This window comes from Anarhichas minor, unplaced genomic scaffold, assembly GCF_050575085.1.
Source record: "Anarhichas minor isolate MPS153535 unplaced genomic scaffold, ASM5057508v1 ptg000058l, whole genome shotgun sequence".
NCBI lineage: Eukaryota > Metazoa > Chordata > Actinopteri > Perciformes > Anarhichadidae > Anarhichas > Anarhichas minor.
Genome location: NW_027466504.1, coordinates 6,481,334 through 6,503,590, shown reverse-complemented (window position 1 = coordinate 6,503,590; position 22,257 = coordinate 6,481,334). Strand labels below are relative to the sequence as shown.

The 22,257-nt window shown below is 44.1% G+C and overlaps 1 protein-coding gene across 1 annotated transcript; it reads left to right on the top strand.

The window, feature by feature from the left end:
• The first annotated feature begins 13,567 nt into the window (after positions 1-13,567).
• cdc42ep3 (CDC42 effector protein (Rho GTPase binding) 3) lies at positions 13,568-19,615 on the top strand. The gene is made up of 2 exons (XM_076077232.1): positions 13,568-13,830; positions 17,770-19,615. Exon 2 carries the CDS (start codon positions 18,008-18,010, stop codon positions 19,079-19,081), a length of 1,074 nt encoding a protein of 357 aa, XP_075933347.1. The 5' UTR covers positions 13,568-13,830; positions 17,770-18,007; the 3' UTR covers positions 19,082-19,615.
• Positions 19,616-22,257: the final 2,642 nt, after the last annotated feature.

The window sequence follows — 22,257 nt, the reverse complement described above, 5'->3', positions numbered from 1 at the left end:
TGCATGTTTCAGCTCCTTCCACAGATGTTCAATAGGATTTAGATCAGGGCTCATAGAAGGCCACTTCAGAATAGTCCAATGGTTTGCTCTTATTCATTCTTGGGTGTATTTAGCTGTGTTTTGGGTCATTATCCTGTTGGAGGACCCATGACCTGTGACTGAGACCAAGCTTTCTGACACTGGGCAGCACATTTCGCTCCAGAATGCCTTGATGGTCTTGAGATTTCATTGTACCCTGCACTGATTCAAGACACCCTGTGCCAGATGCAGCAAAGCAGCCTCAGAACACAACCGAGCCTCCATGTTTCACAGTAGGTACAGTGTTATTTTCTCTGTATGCTTCATGTCTGTGAACATAGAGCTGATGTGACTTGCCAAAAAGCTCCAGTTTTGTCTCATCTGTCCAAAGGACATTCTCCCAGAAGCGTTGTGGCTTGTCAATATGCATTTTTGCAAATTCCAGTCTCAATTCCAGTCTCAAAAAAACATGAAATTGAAATGCCCCCTAATAACTATAGGGAACCACCTTTGTTAATTCCCTGCCATGCATTCTGAAAATGAATTACATTCCTTCTTAATATAAACCCTTTCAGTCTGAAATGGTTTAAAATTCTACAATTTATTGAAGAAACACTTACTCATGCATTTCCGTCATATGGCTAGCCAATATGTTGACAAGCTGTCTACGGGTGCGGTGCTTCAGTGAATTTTCTGACTTGTACTCTTCGAGGACATCCTCACCTCCAGGTTTCGTGAGCAAGGCATTTTCTACCATCTACTCACATGAGAGAATTTTTTTTAGTGTACAATTCAGTCTTAATTAAACAACAATAAACACAAATTGGTCTATTCAGACTAGGGGTAAAAAGGAATTCCCTGCATCAGAGGAAGGTTTCAAAAAATAAAAATAAATAAAACAGCAGTGCTGCAAAAGAAGATGAAAAATCAGGTAATGCAGCAACACTTTTTCATGATATGTGGGGCATGTTAAAGCCTAAACAATATAGACTTATATACACTACAAAAGAGAAGGCACCGTTTCATGTATGTATGATATGTATGATAACCTAATTGAATAAATATGTGTGGAAAGAAGAGTTACACAATACAAAGCTACGCAACAGCTAAACCCTGTGTTAATTTTTTACTTGACACTAAATTAAGTTTCTTAACTTTCTCAATCTGGCATTCACCATTCTAAATGTCATTATACTCTGTGACGACCCTCTCACTCTGCTGGCTGTGTTCCTGCACAGGGGTTCCTGGTGGGAGGAGTCACCTGCACCAATCAACCAATCATCCAATCATCTGATTGGAGCCTCCAGGATGGCAATAAAAGACAGCCTTCTGGGAGTCTCTCTCTCTCTCTCTCACACACTCAGCAGGGCCTGCTGCACCAGCCTAATCATTTGTTCGTTATGCGGAAGTTGTGCAGCTAAATAAACTGTTTTGTGTTAGATCTCTGTGTGGCCTCCCTTTTTGTTGCCAGCCTTGAGCCAGGTGGTAACAACTCCGATTGGTGAGAATCTTAATTCAGTTTAACAATTTTCTTGATGATATTGTGAGTATAAATTGTAACTGACATCTACTGCTGTCAAGTACCTCTTTTGCAGCCTCTGAATCCGAAACCTCTGTGGTAGACCTGTTCATGACGCCAGAGCTGGATATATTTCTGCCTGTCAAAATACCCCTTTGTCTTTGACTGGAGATGTCATTGTCACTTGAAGAAAGTGACATGGTATCCGTGAGAGAAGATGGTGTTGAATGATCTAAAGGAAAAACATTAAAATATATTCAGTTACCCGATAGAAATGTGCCATTCCGGGGTGGCACAGCCACTATTGGAGATTATTTGTGATATGGTGATATGAGATAAAATTACTGGAAGTTACCATTTTTAACATAGTAAACTGTGACCTTGGGTATCACAAGCTTGGGACAATTACAACCAAACCCAAATTTTCAAACTGTTTTGGCAATTGGATGCGGATCTGTCTTTTCACGTGTTGCTGCACGTGACTATGAATTTGAACTTCAATCATGTAACGGTACCAGTAACCAAGTTTGTTCATATATCATTCATAGCCTGATTCATCCAACATTTTAGTCCTAAAGCATGGTGAGAATTCAAAAAAAATTTTTTTTGAAGGTTGACAATATTTTATAATTTATGGAATGATACAGAGATATCCAAAATCCCCTCTGTAAAAATCTTTGACTCTAATGTTTCAAGAATTCTGAACCTTGTTTTATCCAATGTTCAGATTTTTTTTGGGGGGGATATGTATGCCACTAGCACATATTTAATAAGTTAATTCCTAATTTGCATATTTAAACATAACATTTGAGAACTTGTAATATAAATAATAATTGCCTCTTAATGTAAGTAATCAAGTGTGGAAGATTCATGGTGACATGTATTGGTTAAATATTTTAACGTTTTCACCTTTAGTGTTTTAGTGTAATAACAACATTGTTCACCACATTTAGTGAAATCACTAAAAAGAAATCCGGGGTTCAATAATCTGGCTAAACCTTTGATTTGATTACAACCTGTCTGACTGCTCGTGTTGCATGCCCCATTGGACTTTGCGGCAGCAGTGTCACCCTCTTCTCATATCTCAACACTTAATTTGATGAGTACAATGTCACCATAACTGACTCAAGCTATAATTAACCAGATTCATCCTTTAAACATTAAACTGCTGGTGATGCTACGGCCGACTTATTGTAAACTGCAGCGGAGTGTCTTTGTTTCTGCGACGCCGCGGCCCCATAAATCGTCCCAGATGCCGCATGATGGCGAGAGATGATGAAAAAAAACAAGACAAACAGTAAACAATGCATCTCCTCCCCTCTTCGCCTGAAGCTTCAATTTCTCATGTTTTTCTCTCCCAGGCTTTTACTCTTTACTCGTGTGGTCGCTGAGGGAAAGCCACCACAGTGGCAGAGAGGCCCAGAATAGCCGAGGGTGGGGAAGGCCAGCGGACTTGCATGTGGGCTGCTGTGCTGCGCGCTCTGTAGTGTCTTCAAACTATCTGCGGGCCTGTGGAATGGAGGCTGCTTCCTCGTGCATGCCAGTGGTCGGAGCCCGGCCTACACACCCTCAACTATTTCTGTCCTCTTCACTCACTCTTTTTTCGCTTTCCCTCCCTCTGTCGCTCCCACTTTCTGTCTCTCTCTGTCTCTCTCTCTCTCTCTCTCTCTCTCTCTCTCTCTCTCTTTTGCCATACAGCTGCCTTTCAGAGTTATAACAGATTTGGAAATGCAGTGGAAGCATACGGGAAGATGACAAGTAGGAGGGAAATTGAGTTTGAGAGGGAAATAGCTAGAATAGATGCTGCACCAAAAATGTAAATATATATCTTTATTCTATGTTTCAATTCCCATTATTCCTATTCAATGATTTGTTATGAGAAAAACTTTTTGAACAAAAAAACAACTTTATTACACATATTCTTGACCATGCACGTCTTATTTTTTAATATTTATCAGATTTTTCCCTTGTCGTGAACTGCTCTGTTGGAAGGAAAAGCTTAAGTAACAGGAAGAAATGACACATGCGATGAGTTAAATGCATGATGCTATTTCTGGAAGTAAGCAGTACGGTTAAAAAGGATAAACACACCCAGTGGAGTTGTTAATCACAGCATCAGTCATCAGTGTGAAATAAAATGCACTTTTAACGATAACACCGACATTCCTGGGGCGTTACTGCCGCTGATCACACAATTATGTGGGGCCGATTGAGCCTAATTCACTGACTAATGAATGTTTAGCTACCTCCGGGCAGGGCAGTGTAATCTGAAAGAAACGTGAAACATTCCATTTGTTCGGTATCTGAATGTGTCGGCGAACTGCACCGCTGGGACGTATAAATCCAAAACAATGTAATGACGGGCTATTGGGGGAATTTTTCCAGCGCGCTGAGACCGGTATTGTTTCAGAGAGGCCTTAAGTTAACATTTGTTATTCTCCGGCTTTCTTTGCTGACTTAAATGTGTGCTATTCAGCAACACAAAGGACCATATGAGTGAAATATTGCCTGTTTGTCCAGAGGCATTCCAGGCACCTGGTGAAGCACAAACACACGGACGCTCACTGTAGAAGAATGCGTCCACTGAAGACAACTGCTGCTGCATCTCCCACTCAAACACTCCCTCTGTCTCTCCCACACTCACACTTACTGTACTTTCGTGGCCTGGGAACATGCCAGCTAAGCCTACTGTATTTCTCTACCGTGCATTATATACTGGAGGCCCACTCTTTATGGTTTACTGACCTATATTACCTACGCTGTCACACAGTAAAGAAAAGCCCTCGCTATCCACCCCCCATAATGCACCCCAGTCTTTTCTTCACAGTATGTATCAGCGTCCTAATGCTCTGATTGATGGCTAGCCTTGGCTCCAGAAAGTGAGAGATAAGCAGGCCCAGATGGGGCGGGTCGGATGTGTCTGCCCTCATGATTTAGCCCCGAGTTTGGGACAGCGGAGGGGACCAGCGCCGAGCTCGCTTCCCCACCCCCCCGGCCTCGGCCCCTTGTCAAATACATACCACATGGGAGAGGTGTAGATCACCATTTGATCTGCCCTGTGGGGGAACCGGCAAATCCAGACTGGTGTGTTGCTGGCGTGTTTCTCTCCTCATCCTCTGTGTGAGCCGCGGGCAGTGAGGTTGAGATAGGCAGTAAACTGTGACGGATAAAATATTTGGCTGCTCGTTATGCCACAGAAGATATCCGGAGGGTTGATCTTGGACATCAGTCTCATCGTTTCACAGTTGCGAGCTCCCTGTGTGACCCCGCTGACTGGTGGGGTTGGGAGGTTGCATTGCATTGTGCTGCCGAAAAAACAGAGCGGGTTGAGAAATGGCTGCTAATCACGGCACACAGGATGAATGATGGGCCAGTAATTGTAGCAGATGTTATCATGTAAGAGTAAGTGCTTCTGTCTGACCTGGGAGAATGGAGGGTTAGTCTCAATAATAATTACCCGTCATTTTGTCGTAAACTATAATGGATAACAACTCACTGTCAAAATTTAGAAGAGACACAATGACAACGCTAACAGGCTGATGATTAGTAGGTAAAATGTTAGGTAAAATACCGCCTTCGCCATGTCAGTTTAGCATGTTAGCATGCTAGCATTCGCAAATTAGCATCAAACACAAAATAAGAAAGTGTTGGACAGATTGCTAGCGTGGCTAAAAAGGAAACGAATATGGCAGTTTAACGTAGATTGTTTTGAATTGAAAAATACAGCTTATAAATAAAACAGTATTTACAGATTACATTATAGCTTTTTAGTGCAATGTACTTTGTAACAAACTGGTAAAAAAAAAAAAAAGCATGCTATTTAATGCTGTATAATTACAACAACATAGGAGGTTTTATTTCATTACTAGCATTGACCTCATATTAAGCTATTCTTTTGGATCTAAGGGCTCAGAACCTCCCAGGCCTTTCATTACCTAAACCTTTAATCCAGAACATTGAACGCTTACGGCAACATTAGATAATAACCACAGTTCAATGATTCAGAAACAACCAATTTGTTAACTGGAAAGATCCTGGAAAGATGCATTCGTCAGTTAATTATCAGCTCGGCTTCCAATCAGCGTCCTCTTTGATGGTCTCTGTGTTGACGCCACACACCGCTTGTGTCCAAGCTATCAAATGGCCGTCCTTTCACATTATCAGCTCTTTTGTGGCCTCTCCTTTAGCTCTGCCTTTTGCACACACTTAGTTTCACCGCACACGCTCGGTGTTTCTGTACTTTTGTACACGCTCGCTGGCTCTGAATACAACAAAGCCTGCAGGCATCCCTGGTATTTGTCTAGCCCCCGCAGCAGCTCCCTCTGCCTCTGACACACACTAGAGTTTCTGAGGAACAGGCCATTATTACAGGCCTCCGCACGATCCTTTCTGAGCAAATTTTTTTGTTGGAGTTGAGAAATGCAGAGTGTGATTCTGTATGTGTGGCATGTATTGATGTTACGTAACATGGAGGGTCATTTTGTGAAGTTGAATTGAGAGGAATGGCAGGGTCAGCAGGCTTCAGTTAGACTAGACTAGTAGACTGGGGAGGTGTCAAGTTAAAATACCTGGAGTGTTCTTGTCTTCTGTGGACAGGTTTGGACAGGACCCCACTGTGTCAGCTTTTAGACTACAATGTCAGCTCTAATTAACAGTCACGGCAGATAGTAGTTGGGAATTTAGAAATATGCTCATCACACCTTGTTCTTTTCCCAGTAGACTTGATTTACCTGCTATTCTTTGAATTCATACTGTTTGTATTTTCCTCAATTTCTACTTTTCTCCAACTCTCACAGCTTCTTCTTTAAGCATCACTGCCGCAGTGTGAAGGTAACCGATTCCAGCTCAATATCTGTGTGGCTGTGGGATCAGTAGCAGCTCAGCTGCTAATCATACAGATTTGAGACCGATAGCTGGTCCCGTTTGGTTTTGTGTCATTACTCGCAGTTTCCAGCCGCAGCAGGCAGCTGTTTTTAGCTAAAAAGATCTGATAATTCTCACTGTACATGAGGACCTAATGGCAGACAGACAGAGTAAACAACCAGCTGGTGAACACAGTGGAGCATTAAGGCGCTAAATAGCCAGATATTTCCTTCAGGAGTTGGTTGAGACTAAAACAGAGCTAAAAGAGGAGTGAATATTGGATATTACACTCATGCTCTGTTGTTAGCTGATACGATAGCATAATAACTTTATCAGGTTAAAAAAACAATTCACACAGTTTTAAAATATCCACTTCCTGTTTAATAAATAAAAGTCACTATGTTACTTTGTATGTAGTTTTGAAAGTTATGTCATCAAGTATAAAGTTTGGAGCTCCTCCATGAAGAATGCAATGGAGTTGTTCATGTTTACTTAAATGTTTGGACTCTCTTAGACCATAGGAAGAACGTGTATGAATGGGTGTAGCTCCTCGTCAGGCAAAGCTAATTATTCTACAACTTTAGTCTGAATGAAGTAAGGATCCATGAGGCTATCTCACTCTGGTCCAAAAGTTTAAATTGTCCAGTTTCCCAAAAATCTCAACGTCAAATAAAGACTATGTATTTTTTTTAAGCTGCTGGCACTCGAGTTAGATTACAGAAAGTTTACAGTACGTGGCCATCATGTACATCGTCAACTGACACAAGGCTTCATCCAATATAATTCTTGTAAAAAAAGAAATAGCAAAAGAGAGATTAATTGGATTAATTTGTGAGAGAAGGGAGTTCACGTTACATACACTGTTTGAAAGAATGAAACTCTCAAATTAAAACTGTTGAAATCCAAAGTAGAGCAGATGGTGTCTGGGTATCTTTAAAAGTCCTGGCTCAAATCTTCTCGTGCCTCTCTGCCATTGCGTGCTCAGCGCTGTTTTGGAACCAATCATATGCTTTACTGTGGGATGCGTGCCATATACATGGAGCTGCGACCAAAATGAGCGATAATGCCCGAGAAATCCTCAAGAATGCGTTTCTTATTTCAAATTACACAATTAGGCAATTTTATAAGAAGTATGAATGCAATCAACTCAAAGTGTTTCTAAGTCGGCAGCTGGAAACCTCCAACACTTCTAATGAACTGAGCCTTTGGAGATAATCTCACCAGATGTTACGAAGCACATTGCTGTTGCTGGAAATGAAACCGCACATACTTCTATCAAAAGCTGGGGGAAAGTAGCCAACACACACTCATTCTGATAATGTACAGTGCTGCAAAACACTCCCAGAGATCATAAATACTCATGATTACTATTGACATTATCTGCTCAGTTCAATGAAATCAAAGGCAAAACTTTCTGGAAGTGATTTGGGACTCTTCGCTTCTGCAGATTTTTTTTAATTTTTTTTAAAGGACACAATAAAATTTTAAGCGTCAGCTACAAAAAGAAATTTTTCCTTGGAATGTTATTTACTGACCAAACAGATAAGAGCTTCATAAACCAAACTGGAGCGACTCATGGATTCCCAGAGGACACAGACATAGAGGAAAACAGGAAGCAATCATTCGATCAGATTGGAGGTAAGCGGACAACGATGGGTTTCAGTTCAGGCGTCATTCCCCTCCCAAAGTTGTCATGTAATGACCATGTAATGTACTCCAGGCTCAAAACTAGAACTGAGCAGCCATTCACCCAGTATCGCACTCGTATCTCACAAAGAATGCTGAATAATTTTCCTCGTGTGAGTCATGAGATCCGCAGCAGAAAACCTAACTGTCTGGGTTGTCGCTCGATAATTGCATCCAAACATCAGTTTACTCACATTATCACCTCACATGAAAAATAATCATATAACCACTGCTGTGTACATTCTCCAAATTCCAACATGGTGGAGCATGTTCCCCGAGACTGGAAAGCATTTCTAATGAGGAACAGACTACGCCAGGGGCCGAAGAATAAATCAGTGATCTGCTAAGGACACCGTTTGTACAGTACAGAGTGCCCCTCAAGCTATCTAAAGATCTCCAGCAGCACAACGTGTGACATCCATGACCGATGTTAGCTCTGGTAGCCTCCTTCCAGCCAATGATGGGAAAACAGCTCAGGTTCAGGCCACCAGCTGGCCTCAGCTTGACTCTACTAGCCGGTGTTTTGCTCCTCTCACCCTTCAAGATATGGGCGAGGGCAGCCTGCCAATTCTCATGGACATAATAGGTCTTTTGGTCGTGCATGAGGCAGGATATAAGTAGGTGGAAATGGACAACTGCGAGCTGATTGCAAGAGGGTGGCCTGTGGCACAGCTACTGGAATTCCAGTGGGAAGACTCACTCCTCACCAAGGGATGTATCGCACTCACTCTCTTGCCTATGAGAGCCAGACACCGGCACACATAGCGAGGATGTGGTCAAATAGGAGGGAGAGTAAGTCTTTACAAGGTTAAGGAGAAATCCCCCACGGATACTCTTACGCTATCATCAATCTGAGATGTTTAATGCATCCCAGGAGTTGTTTTGTGATGAGGTGTTACATTAAGTTATATATACTCATGAATTTCTCCCTCAAAGTCTGTCCTGTTTCCATTTCTGTGAGAACATGCCTCAGTTTGCTGCAATCAGTTGTGGTTTTTTGAGAGGCACAGCGGCAATGATAGCAACAGATAATAGTAATGAGTGAGTTTTCCCCATTTACAAAATTTGATGAGCTGGGATGGACTGCAAAGCCCAGTAATAAATCTCTCTTTTACATGAAATAGTCATTCGATTCAACGGTAATACAAAAATGTTGATGAGTGCGGCATTAAATTAGCTTTAACTGTTGTCAAGAGAGATTTTTTTAAGAGAGCAAAATATACGTGTTGTGACTGGAAATACACCCGCAGCATCTTAATGTAACGTCATATCACCATTGCTACCAGCATTGGAAATCTTGACCTCTTGCAGTCCTTGCTCTTGAACTCCACCTTTCACCTCATGCTAAGTTTGTTCAGTAGCTAAAACAGGCACAGAAGCCGAGGTGCTACCTCTGGTGTGTGTGGTCTGCTGTAATTCACTATTGCGCTTCGCCCGTGCACACACACCTACACACACCTACACACACACACACACACAAAAGACATTTTGGTATACAGCCACAGAGCAAGACGGTGTTTAGACTACCCACAATCCCCTCCTCCCCTCCGCTTGGCTGCACATCTCCTGTACTCAGAACACTGGCCAGTGCCCTCAGGATCGGGTCCCACCATGTGTGCTGCCTGGGGGGCTGAGAAATGTTTTCTGTCAGGATGAAAATAGATGTGAGGACCTTATTAGTGCAACCCTGAGAGAAAAGCTCCGATAAGAATGTAAATGGAGAAATTATGGAATAGGCCGTCAACATATGGCTCCAACTGTTATTGAACATGTCTGCTGAACATTTTCTTAAAAGCTGAGAAAAATGTTGACAAATGCCATCGAAATCCCCTCCAGAGTCGAAGGAGGAATGTTGTTGCTACATATATCTTATTATTTTAGAATTGTTCCCTTTGGAATCAGTTACACTATCATATCATATAATATTACTGTACTATATCTTATATTCAAACCAATATTTCTTCCATATGATAGATGGATTCCAGTACGTAAAGACTGGGCAAACTTTCATCCCACTATCACTTGTTTCAAATAACCGCACTGAAAAGCCAATCTATGTGTTGTGTATTCCAATCCTCACTCATTCATCCTCCCTCAGACAGCAAGTGATAATGATGCAGCTTGCTTCATAATGGGTGTGAACACGCAGCAGCTTGAGGAGAAAAGGGTGGAGGCTGCCGATGTGTCAACTTAGTGAGGCGTTAACTTGAGATTCAAAACTAAAACTGTAAAACAGGAGAAAGCCATCGTTCACACTTACTGCTTGATACAATCTGCTGAGAAAGAACTGAGCGCGCTTCTTTGAATACTGTTTTTCCCCAGTTGATTTACTTTAGCAGGCAAGGACAGGCTTGTTTACCTGACCTGAGATCAGTGCATGTCGTGTCGGATGGAGGAAAGTAACCTCAGTGGAACGGTTTAGACAGGACACCTCAGACTGTACAGCAACCTCCCTTTAGAAAGCTCTCCTTGTGTAAACGGCCACCACACGGGCCAAAGCAGGCCGAGGCAAATTAGTCGTGAACTGGAAATAAAAAACGAGTCTTATTCCTCCAGTGACACAAGTTGTGATGGCAAAACATAAACAAGATGACAAGCATATTCCTGGCAAACACACAGCATTCAACAGAATACACCACACTGTGTGAGTTAATGCTGCAGTCTTGAGTTTGGTGAAAGAATATCTGAGAATATTTGAGGGGAAAAACATTGTAAAACACTGTACAAGTAGACTCATCAAGGAAAGTGACAAAAAAATACTTTCTATTAAGGGGAAATTATTAAAACGTATGTCAGTTGTGGCTTTGTTATAAATGTTATAAATGTACTTAAGATTTAATAGATCGCTAATAACCCATTAATAATGGTGACCTTTGGTTAGCAAGCTGGTGTGTATTCTCCTCCAGTACAACCTGCGAAAACTTATACTAAATTAGTATAAATCAATGGCTAAAAAAAGCCATTGACTTATACTAATTTAGAAGTGCAGACTTATTACAAAGGGAAATGCATTGGACCATGACTTCCAACATGTAACTAAAGGGTTCTTCCTCTAATCTATTAAGTTTGGAGTTGTAAATGGTAAAAAGTTGCTCTTCAATGGCTTTTGTTCCAGACAGAACGATATTTCACAACTTGCCCATCCATATTCTTCTTTTTTTAATGACGTAACTGAACTATAACGCAAACGATTTACTGTTTTATTTGCCTTATTGTGCCCTTTGCTTGTATTTCTGAACCTACTCTTCAATATGCCTTTTTAATGGAGGACATTTTGGCATAACAGTAAGAAAAATATAAGCGGTAAATAATCATATTAACGATGGCTGAATTCCATTTAGCTGCTACAGTGTTGGGGTCCTGGCATTGTGCATGCTGGCTCACACCTCTTCCTTAAGCAAACAAATAATTGTCCTCATATACAACGAGCGATGTTGCTCTCTATGTAATAGAGAGTGATATTGATTAACTCTCAGTTACTGTCAGAGTCGATTTTGGAGGTTGGAGGTGGAGAACAAGGGCGAGTGTTTGTTCAAACAGCCTGTTCGCAGACGCACGGAGCAGGTTAGGACATCTTCATTGGGTAAAACATGAAACAATCGGATGTTTACTCATTCGCGTCACGTCCAGTTAGGAAGAGGTGTTACACTGTCATGGCTTACGGGGACAGTTGAATGAAACAGAGGCATCGTATGTTATTAGTGACTGTACTTTTCATCCTATAACAAGTCGAAATGCCTCCTGTGAAAAAGAGCTGTTGGTTTTAGAACATGTTGCCCAAAGGACCGCAGTTAGCCAGCTGGCTAACGCGGGTATATTTACAGATTAGATGATTAATGTGCATTTTCCATGTAAAAAGTCAATTAAATGATTTACAAACCATTTTTTAAAGTTATTATCTACAACTTAGAAACCCTTTTGACCCATGTTTGCCTTATTAGGAAGTTACCACTGACTCAGAGCTCTGGAGTTTCCAAGGTTTGATGGTCTTCCTAAATGAGAAGACAGTGTTGTGTGTTCTACAACCAGATCATGTGCCGGCCACATGGACGCCGCGATGACATCACCCTGAGGCGACTCCACAACACCATGCTAAAAGAGCTTCACTCACAACTGCTGTTTAACAGCTAAATAACGCCTTTGTAAGTTAAATAGAGGGCGCCTCAGCAAGGCAAGCGGTCCACAAAACAATCACGTATTAATTTCAGCACAAGCCTTTGCAAAGCATTATGTACGGCTAGTTATTACAGTGGTGCATCACATGAAATACAACCAGCCAGATTCATCAGGAAGGAGAGGTGGGAATTTGCGGTGTTTGCAGAAGGATGTGCTGCTTCATAATGCTGGACAAGGCAGGATTATTGTTAAAGTGCTACTACTGCTTGTGAAGACATGCAGTCACCACATTTCTTAACCGCAGACACACACACAACACACACACACACACACACACACAGACACACACACAGACACACACACACACACACACACACACACTGATTGAGACACAAGCACCCCTCCCCCCACATTTTTCTTCTTTGCCCTTTTGTAATACACTGTACAAGCAGAAACCCCCACCTCTACTCTTTGACATCACCTCTGAGCTGCACCGGTTACCAAGGTGATAGATTTTTTTACGACCTTAATGGAACCAAAAAAAAATAAAAAAATTGGGATGCACAGGAAAGGATTGCCATGCCCTTGACTTGAGGGCATCGGGTTAGAAACCTTCACACACACTGTCTTGTGCCTCTGCATTTAACATCATCAGAGAGAAACAGATTCCAACTGAGGAAGTCTATTTTTGCCGCAGCACTACTCATGTGCTGTCCATTAACCTTATCTATAAACGTCCCCTGCATTTGCTGCAGTGCTGCAGTATTCTGCAGCGATTAGTCTCTTCGCACAGTGTACCGCCTCAGCCTGCTGCAGCTTTGCAAAAATATGCGCAACATGAATAGAATTGGTGATTAGGCAGAGTCTTATATAGTTTGAGAAAACAATGTGAGGGTATGGCTGTGCATGTGTGATAGATAAGGATAGAGATGAGAGGCTCAAAAAGAGAGACAGGGGGAGTCCAGTCAAGTGTCTGCCGGCTGCCACAGAACAGCTCTTATCAGATTCGGGCGGTCGCAAAGTCAGACAGGGTGAGGCAGAATAGCAGGAGAGGGAATGAGCGAACGTATACTCAGTGTGCATATCATGAAGGACCGTTTTAGAGAGGGGAGACATCCCATGGGGATGGGAGACATCCCATGAGGCCAGCGCCTTTCTCCGCGAGACCGGAGCTTGTGATCGCTCATCACTGCAGCTCCACCAAGGCGCAGAAAGTAAGGAGGATCCTCAAACACCACAGAGTTGCTAAAAAGAGGAGAGGAGGGAGCGAGAAAGCAGAGAGACAGAGAGAGAGAGAGAGAGAGAGAGAGAGAGAGAGAGGGAGAGGAAGAAGGGGGGAGTGAGGGGAGGCGTAGGAGGAGACTCGCTTCAGAAGGGAATAGGAGCCGGAGAGCAATTCCAAAACAGCTGTCCGGCAGACGTCCCAGTCGACAGAAGTGCAGCCCCGAGGCAGAGACAGGAGGCAGGGCAGTGTCAACAAGCCACAGGAGCAGAACAGCAGCCACTGAACACACACATATACAGACACACAAACACACACATACATCAACCACAGAGGTTGCAGTGTTCAGGAGAACACCAGCAATACCTGGGAAGGATCAAGATCTCCCTTTACCGGAATATCTGAGGTGAGTGAGAGCGGGAGCATGTTTTATTTCACACTCTGCCAGTACAGTGATCTGAATCGGTAGATAGGAGAGTGTCGCCGCAGTGTAGCTGCTGTCATGTTGAGTGTCTTGGTTTGTCTGGAGCAGAACGGGATATTTGATTTGGTGGCAGTGAAACGTGCGAAAAGCATGCGTGGCGAGTTCAGCTTGCACGGTAGCACTTGTCCGGCAGACGCTCTCATACATGTAACACAAGAGCTGAACTGTTAGGCGCAACATGATATCCTGTCGGCTTTCCAAGAGTCTTTTTTAGTCGGGCTACGCGATTTAAGGCATGTTCCTCTGAAAAGCAGAGCTGGCTTTGCCTTTATCTCCGAGGGGAGTTTTTTTGACTTCTTCTTTTTTGTATGTTGACATTCCCTTCATGTTTCATATGCTTTGATTCGGCATCCTGCTCATCACTGCCAAGGATAACTTTGGCATGTGCCGGCCATGCTTGCGGGTGGCACAAGGGGAGCGAAAAAGAAAGAATACCCTGCCATTCACCCTCGTCCCGGCAGGCCCCCGAATGTAAGGCCTTTGCCTATAATTTAGTTTTTTGGTTTTTTTTTATGTAACAAACAGCCCTGTCTATTCTGTAAGGCTGCTATTACCCTCTGTGGTATGTGCATTTGCTTTTTATAACAGCCCCAAAGTGAGGGTCTTTCTGCTATTTAAAGGCGTGACAGAGGTCGAGGCCACGCTTAGATGTCAGAAGAGTATTTGCAGACCTCAAACTTCCACAAAGTTGCTTTGTAGACACAGTGGGAGGACGAGAAGTTTGTCTCCCATACGCTGATGGTGTTACACTCACCACAACCACTACACAAGACCAAGAAAGCGGGGCTATTTTTCAACAGCGCCGATGTGAAATGTCAGCAGAGTAATCCCATCACGGGAGGAATATTTCGGGCTATTTTAAAGAACGACGATGTCATATACAGGTCATATTTTGAACAGCTGCTCTCCTGACCCTCCCTCTCTGTGTATGTCCCTCATCGCAGGCTTTGGAGCAGTTCGTAAAACTGTAACGCATCATCAAACTGTCGGCTACAGTAGAGTTACACTGCCTCTCAGAATACACCGACCCAGTAATATCACACGTGACTTTGAGGTGTCCAGAAATACCCAGACAAATCACGAGCCGTTAGTTTAATTGCCAGATACCAACCCCACATTTATCTTCCCCCACGCTCAAACTTTCATCACCCTCTGCTGCCCCGCTCTCTAATAACCAAACCCACCAAGCACGAGCTGATGAGGCTAAGCTCCATTTTTAAAGAGGCTGGAGTGGCTCCAGATCACTTCATGCACAGACAGATAGCTTTTGCTGACCCAATGACACAGTGGCTTTATCCTGCAGCTCCCCATCATGACAGGATGGCTGCACAGGCAAGTCATTTTAGAGAGGAAGGTGCCATCAGATCCCCACTTCCCCCGAGGTGTAAATGAAACCCGCGACTGCATTCTGTGGCGGCGCCGGGCTTGAAACGGTCAACACGTGCCACGCCGCCTCTTTTTGGATCGGTTCCAAAAGAAGAGTGCAAATCTGGCCCTGGCTTTGAGATACACCAGAATACACCTGCTCAGCTATGAACATCCTGCAGGGGCACAAATGGATATATTGGGTCAGGCCATAAGGATCCATCCTATATCCTGAGCTGGTAATTAATTAATTTCCTCTTGGGCCAACACAAGCTTAACTAACACTGCTATGACTCCTGAGATTCTCTACATACACTTGAATCAATACTAATGCTCTCATTAAAATTGACTCGTACTCGTTCTTCAGCCGATTCCTAAAAGACCCGAAATGAGGATATCGTTTTTCTTCATACTTTGTCTTTGGCCTCTGGAATTCCAGTCATGTTTGCCATATAAGCCAAACTGGGCCACCAGCAGGATGGCTGACGTGAAGGTCAGACCTCCAGGCTTTCATCGTATACCAGCTGACTTCTCACGGGCCACAAGTGTTGACCTTGGGTAGGCTGCACAGCAGATGTCCCCCCCTGCGAGAGGATTTCCTATAAGTACCGTCTATAGTATTGATTCCAACCAACATTATCATCTGTTATAATGCATGAGATGTGTGTTTTCTCATGCCACTGGAGGGAGGGTCCACACAGAGCAGGCCGGCAGATGTTATAATTTCATCAGGGCAGACCAATAATCAATTGGTACGTTTGATAAGAAGTCTTTCAGCCAACAGCGCAGCAGCAACCTTCAGTTCTTGTGAAGAGCATTGTAAAAGTTAATACAGATATAGATATGTGCTCTCTGAGCCCACAGGAAGCAGCTTTTGGCTTGGTGGTGCATTTGTTTCCCACTGCAGTGAGCTGCAGCTGTCAAGGTCAGAAAGGACTGAGGAGCAGCAGCGAAAGGGAGAGAGATTATAAAAAAGAGGAAGAGAAATAGAAGACAAAAAAAGAGAAAAGCTTGACAAGTGAGGGATTTCGCTGCACCCTGCCTCCCTTCATCAGACACCGCAGCGCTCCTCCTCCTTCCCTTTCCCTTTCTCTCCCTCACTGTTAGCAAACAAACACGCTCTCCTTCGCATGGCGTGTGTTCAAAACCGCTATCTCTCACGAGCGCAGTCAGGCACCTCGCGCAAACACTCGAAAGCACAAGGACCCTCGGAGAGAGCGGCGTCGCCATTCTGCACACTCACACATGTTCCGGATGCGGAAGTGTCCGCCTCTCTGGCTCCACACTAATGTGGCTGCTGAATAAACATAGCCATACTTAAAGTGTCTCTGATAAGGCTGATGCAGTGCGTCTCTATGGGGTCGGTTGCTGCAGGAATGTGGATGTTTTCTCGGTGAAACTTTTTTGGGGGGGAGGACTGGGGGGGGGGGGGGGGGGGTGGACCTGACCGCCCAGGCACTTTTGTGCAGCGGTGCACTGTGTCAGACGGTCACTTCTGACAGACCTCTCATAAGTAAATATGTCTATAAATGGGCAAGCTCTCTCCTCACTGGTGCTCACTCCCACCCCCCTGTCACACAACCCATCTCTCACACACGCACGCACACACACACACACATACACACACACACACACACACACACACACACACACACACACACACACACACACACACACACACAGTCAACTCCCTTCCTCCACGGAGTGTTTTTCCCTTTCTCCTCAGTTGCTATGTCATTTCAAACGCTCAAACCGATTCTCTCCTCTCTTTTTTTACATCCTACACTAAGCCGACTGCCTACTTAGTGATTCTAAGTTTCGTAATGGGAAAGCTCTGAGAAGGCAGCATGCAACCAGACGCCTTTTATCAAATCCAATACCCCCTAATAATGTTTGCCCATCCTGATGTATTGTGCAACCTGGCTGGTATCTCAGCCCTTATTAAACTCTCTGCCCATCACAATCTGCATCAATCTTTCTTTAGATCCACTTGCTCTATAATCCCTCACTCTATCGCTCTCCCGCAATCCCCCGAAACCCCCTAAACCTCGTCCCTCCCCTCTTTGTTCCCCTCTGGTGCATCTCTTTTTATCTCTGTGCGTGTCTGAGCAGTAGTTTGTTCGTACAACAGGCTGCCCCGCTCGGATCCTTTTAAAGTCCCGCTTTGCTTCTCCTCTCCCAATCTGCGGTCCAGCTGTTCCACATTAGCACATCCAGAAGTTGTGGAGGCCAAAGGAGGCTCATGTGTGGAAATGTGAATAAAGCCTTAGACCCAGACCTCATCCTCCTCTGCTCTGCCTTCTAAGCTCGCCAGATGCACGATGAAGATCAGATTGTTTTTCTTGCAGCATCCAGAGTTTGTTTGTGGGACTTGTGTTGCAGTCCAGATTTCGTTTTTTCTGTAAGGCAGGACAGGAACATTGAGGAAAGGTTTTAGTGCTGAGTTCATGATTTAAACAAAACGCTGACACATTCTCTGTTCGTCTCTGATTTCAGGAAAGTGGCCATTTGACCTTTCTACACCGGACACCGGTCATCACCAGTCCTGCTTGGAATCCCATTACCTAATCGATGCCACAGTTGCTGAGATTGTTTTTGGAGTCCTGTCTGACCGGTGTGTTACTGAGAATGTAACTGGAGCTTCTACCTCGGGGAACTGTAACGTCCAGAACTCATAGAGCATTTCCGACTTTTCTATCCCTGCATATCTGAGATCTCTTCCGCAGTTACAGCAATGCCAGCGAAAGCACCCATATACCTGAAACCCAACAATAGTAAGAAGGGAAAGAAATGTCGCCTCAGAGATATTTTGTCCCCGGACATGATCAGTCCACCACTTGGGGACTTCCGACACACCATCCACATTGGCAGGGGCGGCGAGAGAGATGCCTTTGGAGACATGTCTTTCCTCCAGGGGAAGTATGAACTCCTACCCGGGAAGCGAGACGTCAACCCTCAGTACGGCATCCAAAGTGAATTTCTGAGAGCTAACAGCACCGGTGATGCTTCCTTTGCGGAGACCCCCTCTCCGGTGCTCAAGAACGCCATCTCCCTCCCAACTATTGGTGGCTGCCAGGCACTTACCCTTCCCCTGATCTCCTCCACTGTGTTCCCAATGCCTCCGGAACCGTTGGAGGACATCTTGGGGTCTCCCATGAAGCCTGACAGCGCAGAACAGGTCGACATCCTGCAGATGGATGCCCTGTTGCGCTCCATAGACGTCTTCAGCAGTGAACCTTCGTCTCCCACCGCAGCTATCCAGTCGAAGCCGGACGTCCTCCTGGATCTGCTGGAAAGCACACATAAGTCCACCTCAAAGGCGGTAGCCAAGGCTAACAAAATAAACAAGAGCGAACCCAGGTTTGACAAGCCATCATCCTATTATATCAACGGTCACAGCAACAGCACCTTCAAAGCTAATGGAAGCCTGAACAGTAACATGAGCAGAGACAGCTTTGACAGCTTGAGCGGAAAAGGGGACTTCCAGAACAAGATCTGCAATGGCAGCAGGCGTCTCAATGGCAATGGCAACTTTAATGGTTATGGACACTTTAACAAAGACATTAATCTGGGCTTTAAGCAGGAGCTCTCAAAGTGCAATGGAGAGTGGGTGGACAGGGACAGTGGGGTGGAGGAGGGCCGCATCTGTGATTTTGACTTTGAGTTTTCCAAGGAGAAGAGCATGTCGCAGGATTCCCTCGCCCAGATCACAGGGTCATTCCTCTCCCTTGAACTCGATCTGGGCCCGTCCATCCTGGACGACGTGCTCAACATAATGGATAAACCCACAGCGAAGAGCAGGCCTTGAGCTGCGTTGAGGCCCAGCAGGAGAAAGGGAATTTCTAAACTATAGCCATGAGGAGAGAAAGACTCAAAAAGCAATCAAAATGGTGTCTGGATATATCATTAAGATGAAAATGAGCTCAATAGATGGAGCTGCTAATGTTTTTATTGTCAAAACACATAACTATTCTGGCTTCTATGGAGTGTTAATTCTTCTTCTTTGTGTTTGCCATGTCAGCCGCATGTTTAAGATGCATGTGCTATTGAGTTAAAGCTAAACCACAGCCATAGTGCCTTTTGATTTTACATAACTGTAAAAATGCTACATGATAGATTTGTGTTCTTGTGTTGATTTCCACCTTATGTATGCACAATAACTTTGAGGCCCTTCGCTTTTTTTACACAGTCTGGAACATATTGCATTTAGTGACTTTAGGTGTGTTTAAAAAAAGCATTATTTTGTCTGTCACATAATTCATTTGCCACGATTCAAAAAAACAGAACACTATGCATATTTGTGTTTTTAAAATTGTAACACAAATAAATTAATTTTGTCCAATTAAGTTTCGGCAGGTGATGTGTGCATACACCCGAACTGAGAGATCATTCCAAAAACTGATTATACAAGATAACGCAAGAGAAGCTGACAATTCGAATAAAGCTGGAGACAGAAGTAGCACAAAAGCGAAAAGGCAAACAGGGCCGATAGCAAGTAAAGAAAGAGCTACAGATTGACAGAAAGACAGATAGAATGGATTTATTTTCTCGCCTCTGACATTCCTTACATTCTGCGTCCCTGCCCTGCAGTGGGAGCACCGGTGGGGCCTTCATCTGCCCAACCAGGCGCCTGCTCCATTTGTTTGCGTGTGGACGGGACAGGCAGAGGAGGAGGTCATTGAAATTCCCTGCATTCCAGCCACAGAGCACAAGTGTCCAGGACCAGACATAAATCAGCTGTTTCAAGTGAGGGGGTGGGCTCCAGCCTCTGAGCCACGCTATCGTAAACCAGAATGTATAGCGAGATGAGGTTGTAAAGCAGGAGCTTACAACCCACAGGCAAACTTTGTTCAGTGCTGAACGATGGATGAGTCCTCTCTCTCGGTCTAGTTACAATAAAGAGGTGTTGATCCAGCAGTGCTAGAGCAACAGTCTAAAAGAGCACGACAGCAGTGATCACCCACACAGGCTGCTTCTTGAACTCAACCACCCACAACTTAATGATTCATCCACACACTATTGTCACAGCGTAGAATATCCCATTGCTACTGCCAGATGAGCTTATTTTCTGTAACCAGTGTAGCATTAAATTATGGTGGAATTAACATGCTAGTTAGCTAACTAGTGGACAGCTGGCTAGTAAGCTAGCTTGCTAATTCCACCATGTTTTTATGCTACACTGGTTACCAAAATTGGGCAAAACATTGGTGGCCGCCTCACTCCCTGCTGCTCCAGAGAATGTCAAGCTAGTTACCTAGCTAACTTGCCAGCCATACGCCTTCGGAGCTCCCAGCGAGCTGCTACCGCACACCACGGACTTGTATGGTCACCATAACAATTACAACAATCGCCATTTTCTTTTGTACCAGTCAAATGACCATGAAAACAGTTCAATGTCCGTTCTTCTCTTATTCTATTTCTATGGTGTAGGCACGGGAAGGTTGAGTCATAGCAAGACCTTATTGAGGCTTATGGCAGGCTTTCCTCAAACACCCACATACCACTGTGTCATGCTTGTCAGGAGAAAACATCTCTCTCCTAACACATTCAGAGTTATATGTACTTGGGCAAGCTAATTTCATATGCAAATAATTATCTGGGTTTGATTTCACTTCTCACATGAAGTGGGCCAATGTGCCGGACCTCCCCGACTCCCTCAAAGGCCTCAGAATGTCCGTAAACAACCGCCACTGGCCCAGCCGAGCCATCTGAAGCCGCCGTGAAACCAGATGTCAGAGGAGAAGAAAAGCCCGGTCATGGCAGATGCCATTGGAAAATCCCAGCATTAGTGCTAGAGTTTGCATGTATGCTGAGCTGAGGCATCCAACCCGGAGTATGAGTAATGAAAACCTTTGCCGTCAAGGTAATTGCTATGCTTATACCTGCAATGGTACATCATTGACTTGATGACAGCTTTTATTTTATTTTGACGGGCATGGACGGGCATTGTAAACCTTTTGGTTTACAAAAGAGCTTGCGACCACTGCACTGTAGTGTGTTGTGTAACATATTACAAGTATTTCTGTGGAGATGCCAAAGCTCTCGGACAGAAAATACCAGGAAATACCAGTGTTTTATGAAATCCAACACAAATACCCGACATATGTTACATCCTGAACTCTGAGTTCAGCGCTCTACTTATAATACAGAGTGAAGCTTTTGGTCGGTTGGCTCTGTGCCCTCATCTCATAAAGGTTTGTCCAATGCAAGTCACTGCAGCTGTATATGAATTGCGCAACTTGCTACTGCTAGACGCAGGGTGTCTTGTCTCGTTTCTGGCTTCTGTGGAGGCCTGAGCGCGGAAGAGAAGATGCCAGAGTCGGAAGGTATGTTCCTGTTGGGCCTTTTCTCGTTACCATAGGCCGAGTTTGAAGTTTGACCAGAAGAGACCTTAAACTCTAACTGCCTCTGCCATTCCATGTTACTGTAACACCACCAATATGCCGTTCAGCAATACAATCAGCCAACTCATTGTGACACCCACCGACACCCACCCACCGACAAGCAGAACAATATTCCACTTGTCTTACTTAGCTTAGCTTTGTGTTTTTCAGTTTGCTTGTATCTCTCTTTGGATGAATTCACCCAAAAATGAATGTTCCTTTGTATCTTTGGTGAAGCCAAACTGGTGTTACTGAAAACAGTGACGTGAGCCAAGAGAGGGAGGTAACGTGGGTGTTGCCACTACCTGCTGCCTTGTAATTTCCCAACCAGTTGCTCTCTTGAAAAAAACAGAAAAAAAGCCTAATTACTAAATTCTATCTCTCTAACTTTGATGCCTTGGTTTAGGAGGATGGTGAAAAACACAAAAAAATCTAACATACAAAATATAAATTATCAAGACAAAAAGGCACACAAAGGCAGTTTTCTCTCAACATCAGCCCTTACATTACAAGTTAATTATTGAAGACCATTATAAATGTTCCCCCAGCAGATCGGTGATCCGGGGGATCATGCTCCTCCGTTTCCTGGGCTAAGGTGAAG

Bases quoted from the DNA above. Each gene is read 5' to 3' on its own strand.
- cdc42ep3 (XM_076077232.1), top strand. From the start codon at position 18,008: ATGCCAGCGAAAGCACCCATATACCTGAAACCCAACAATAGTAAGAAG.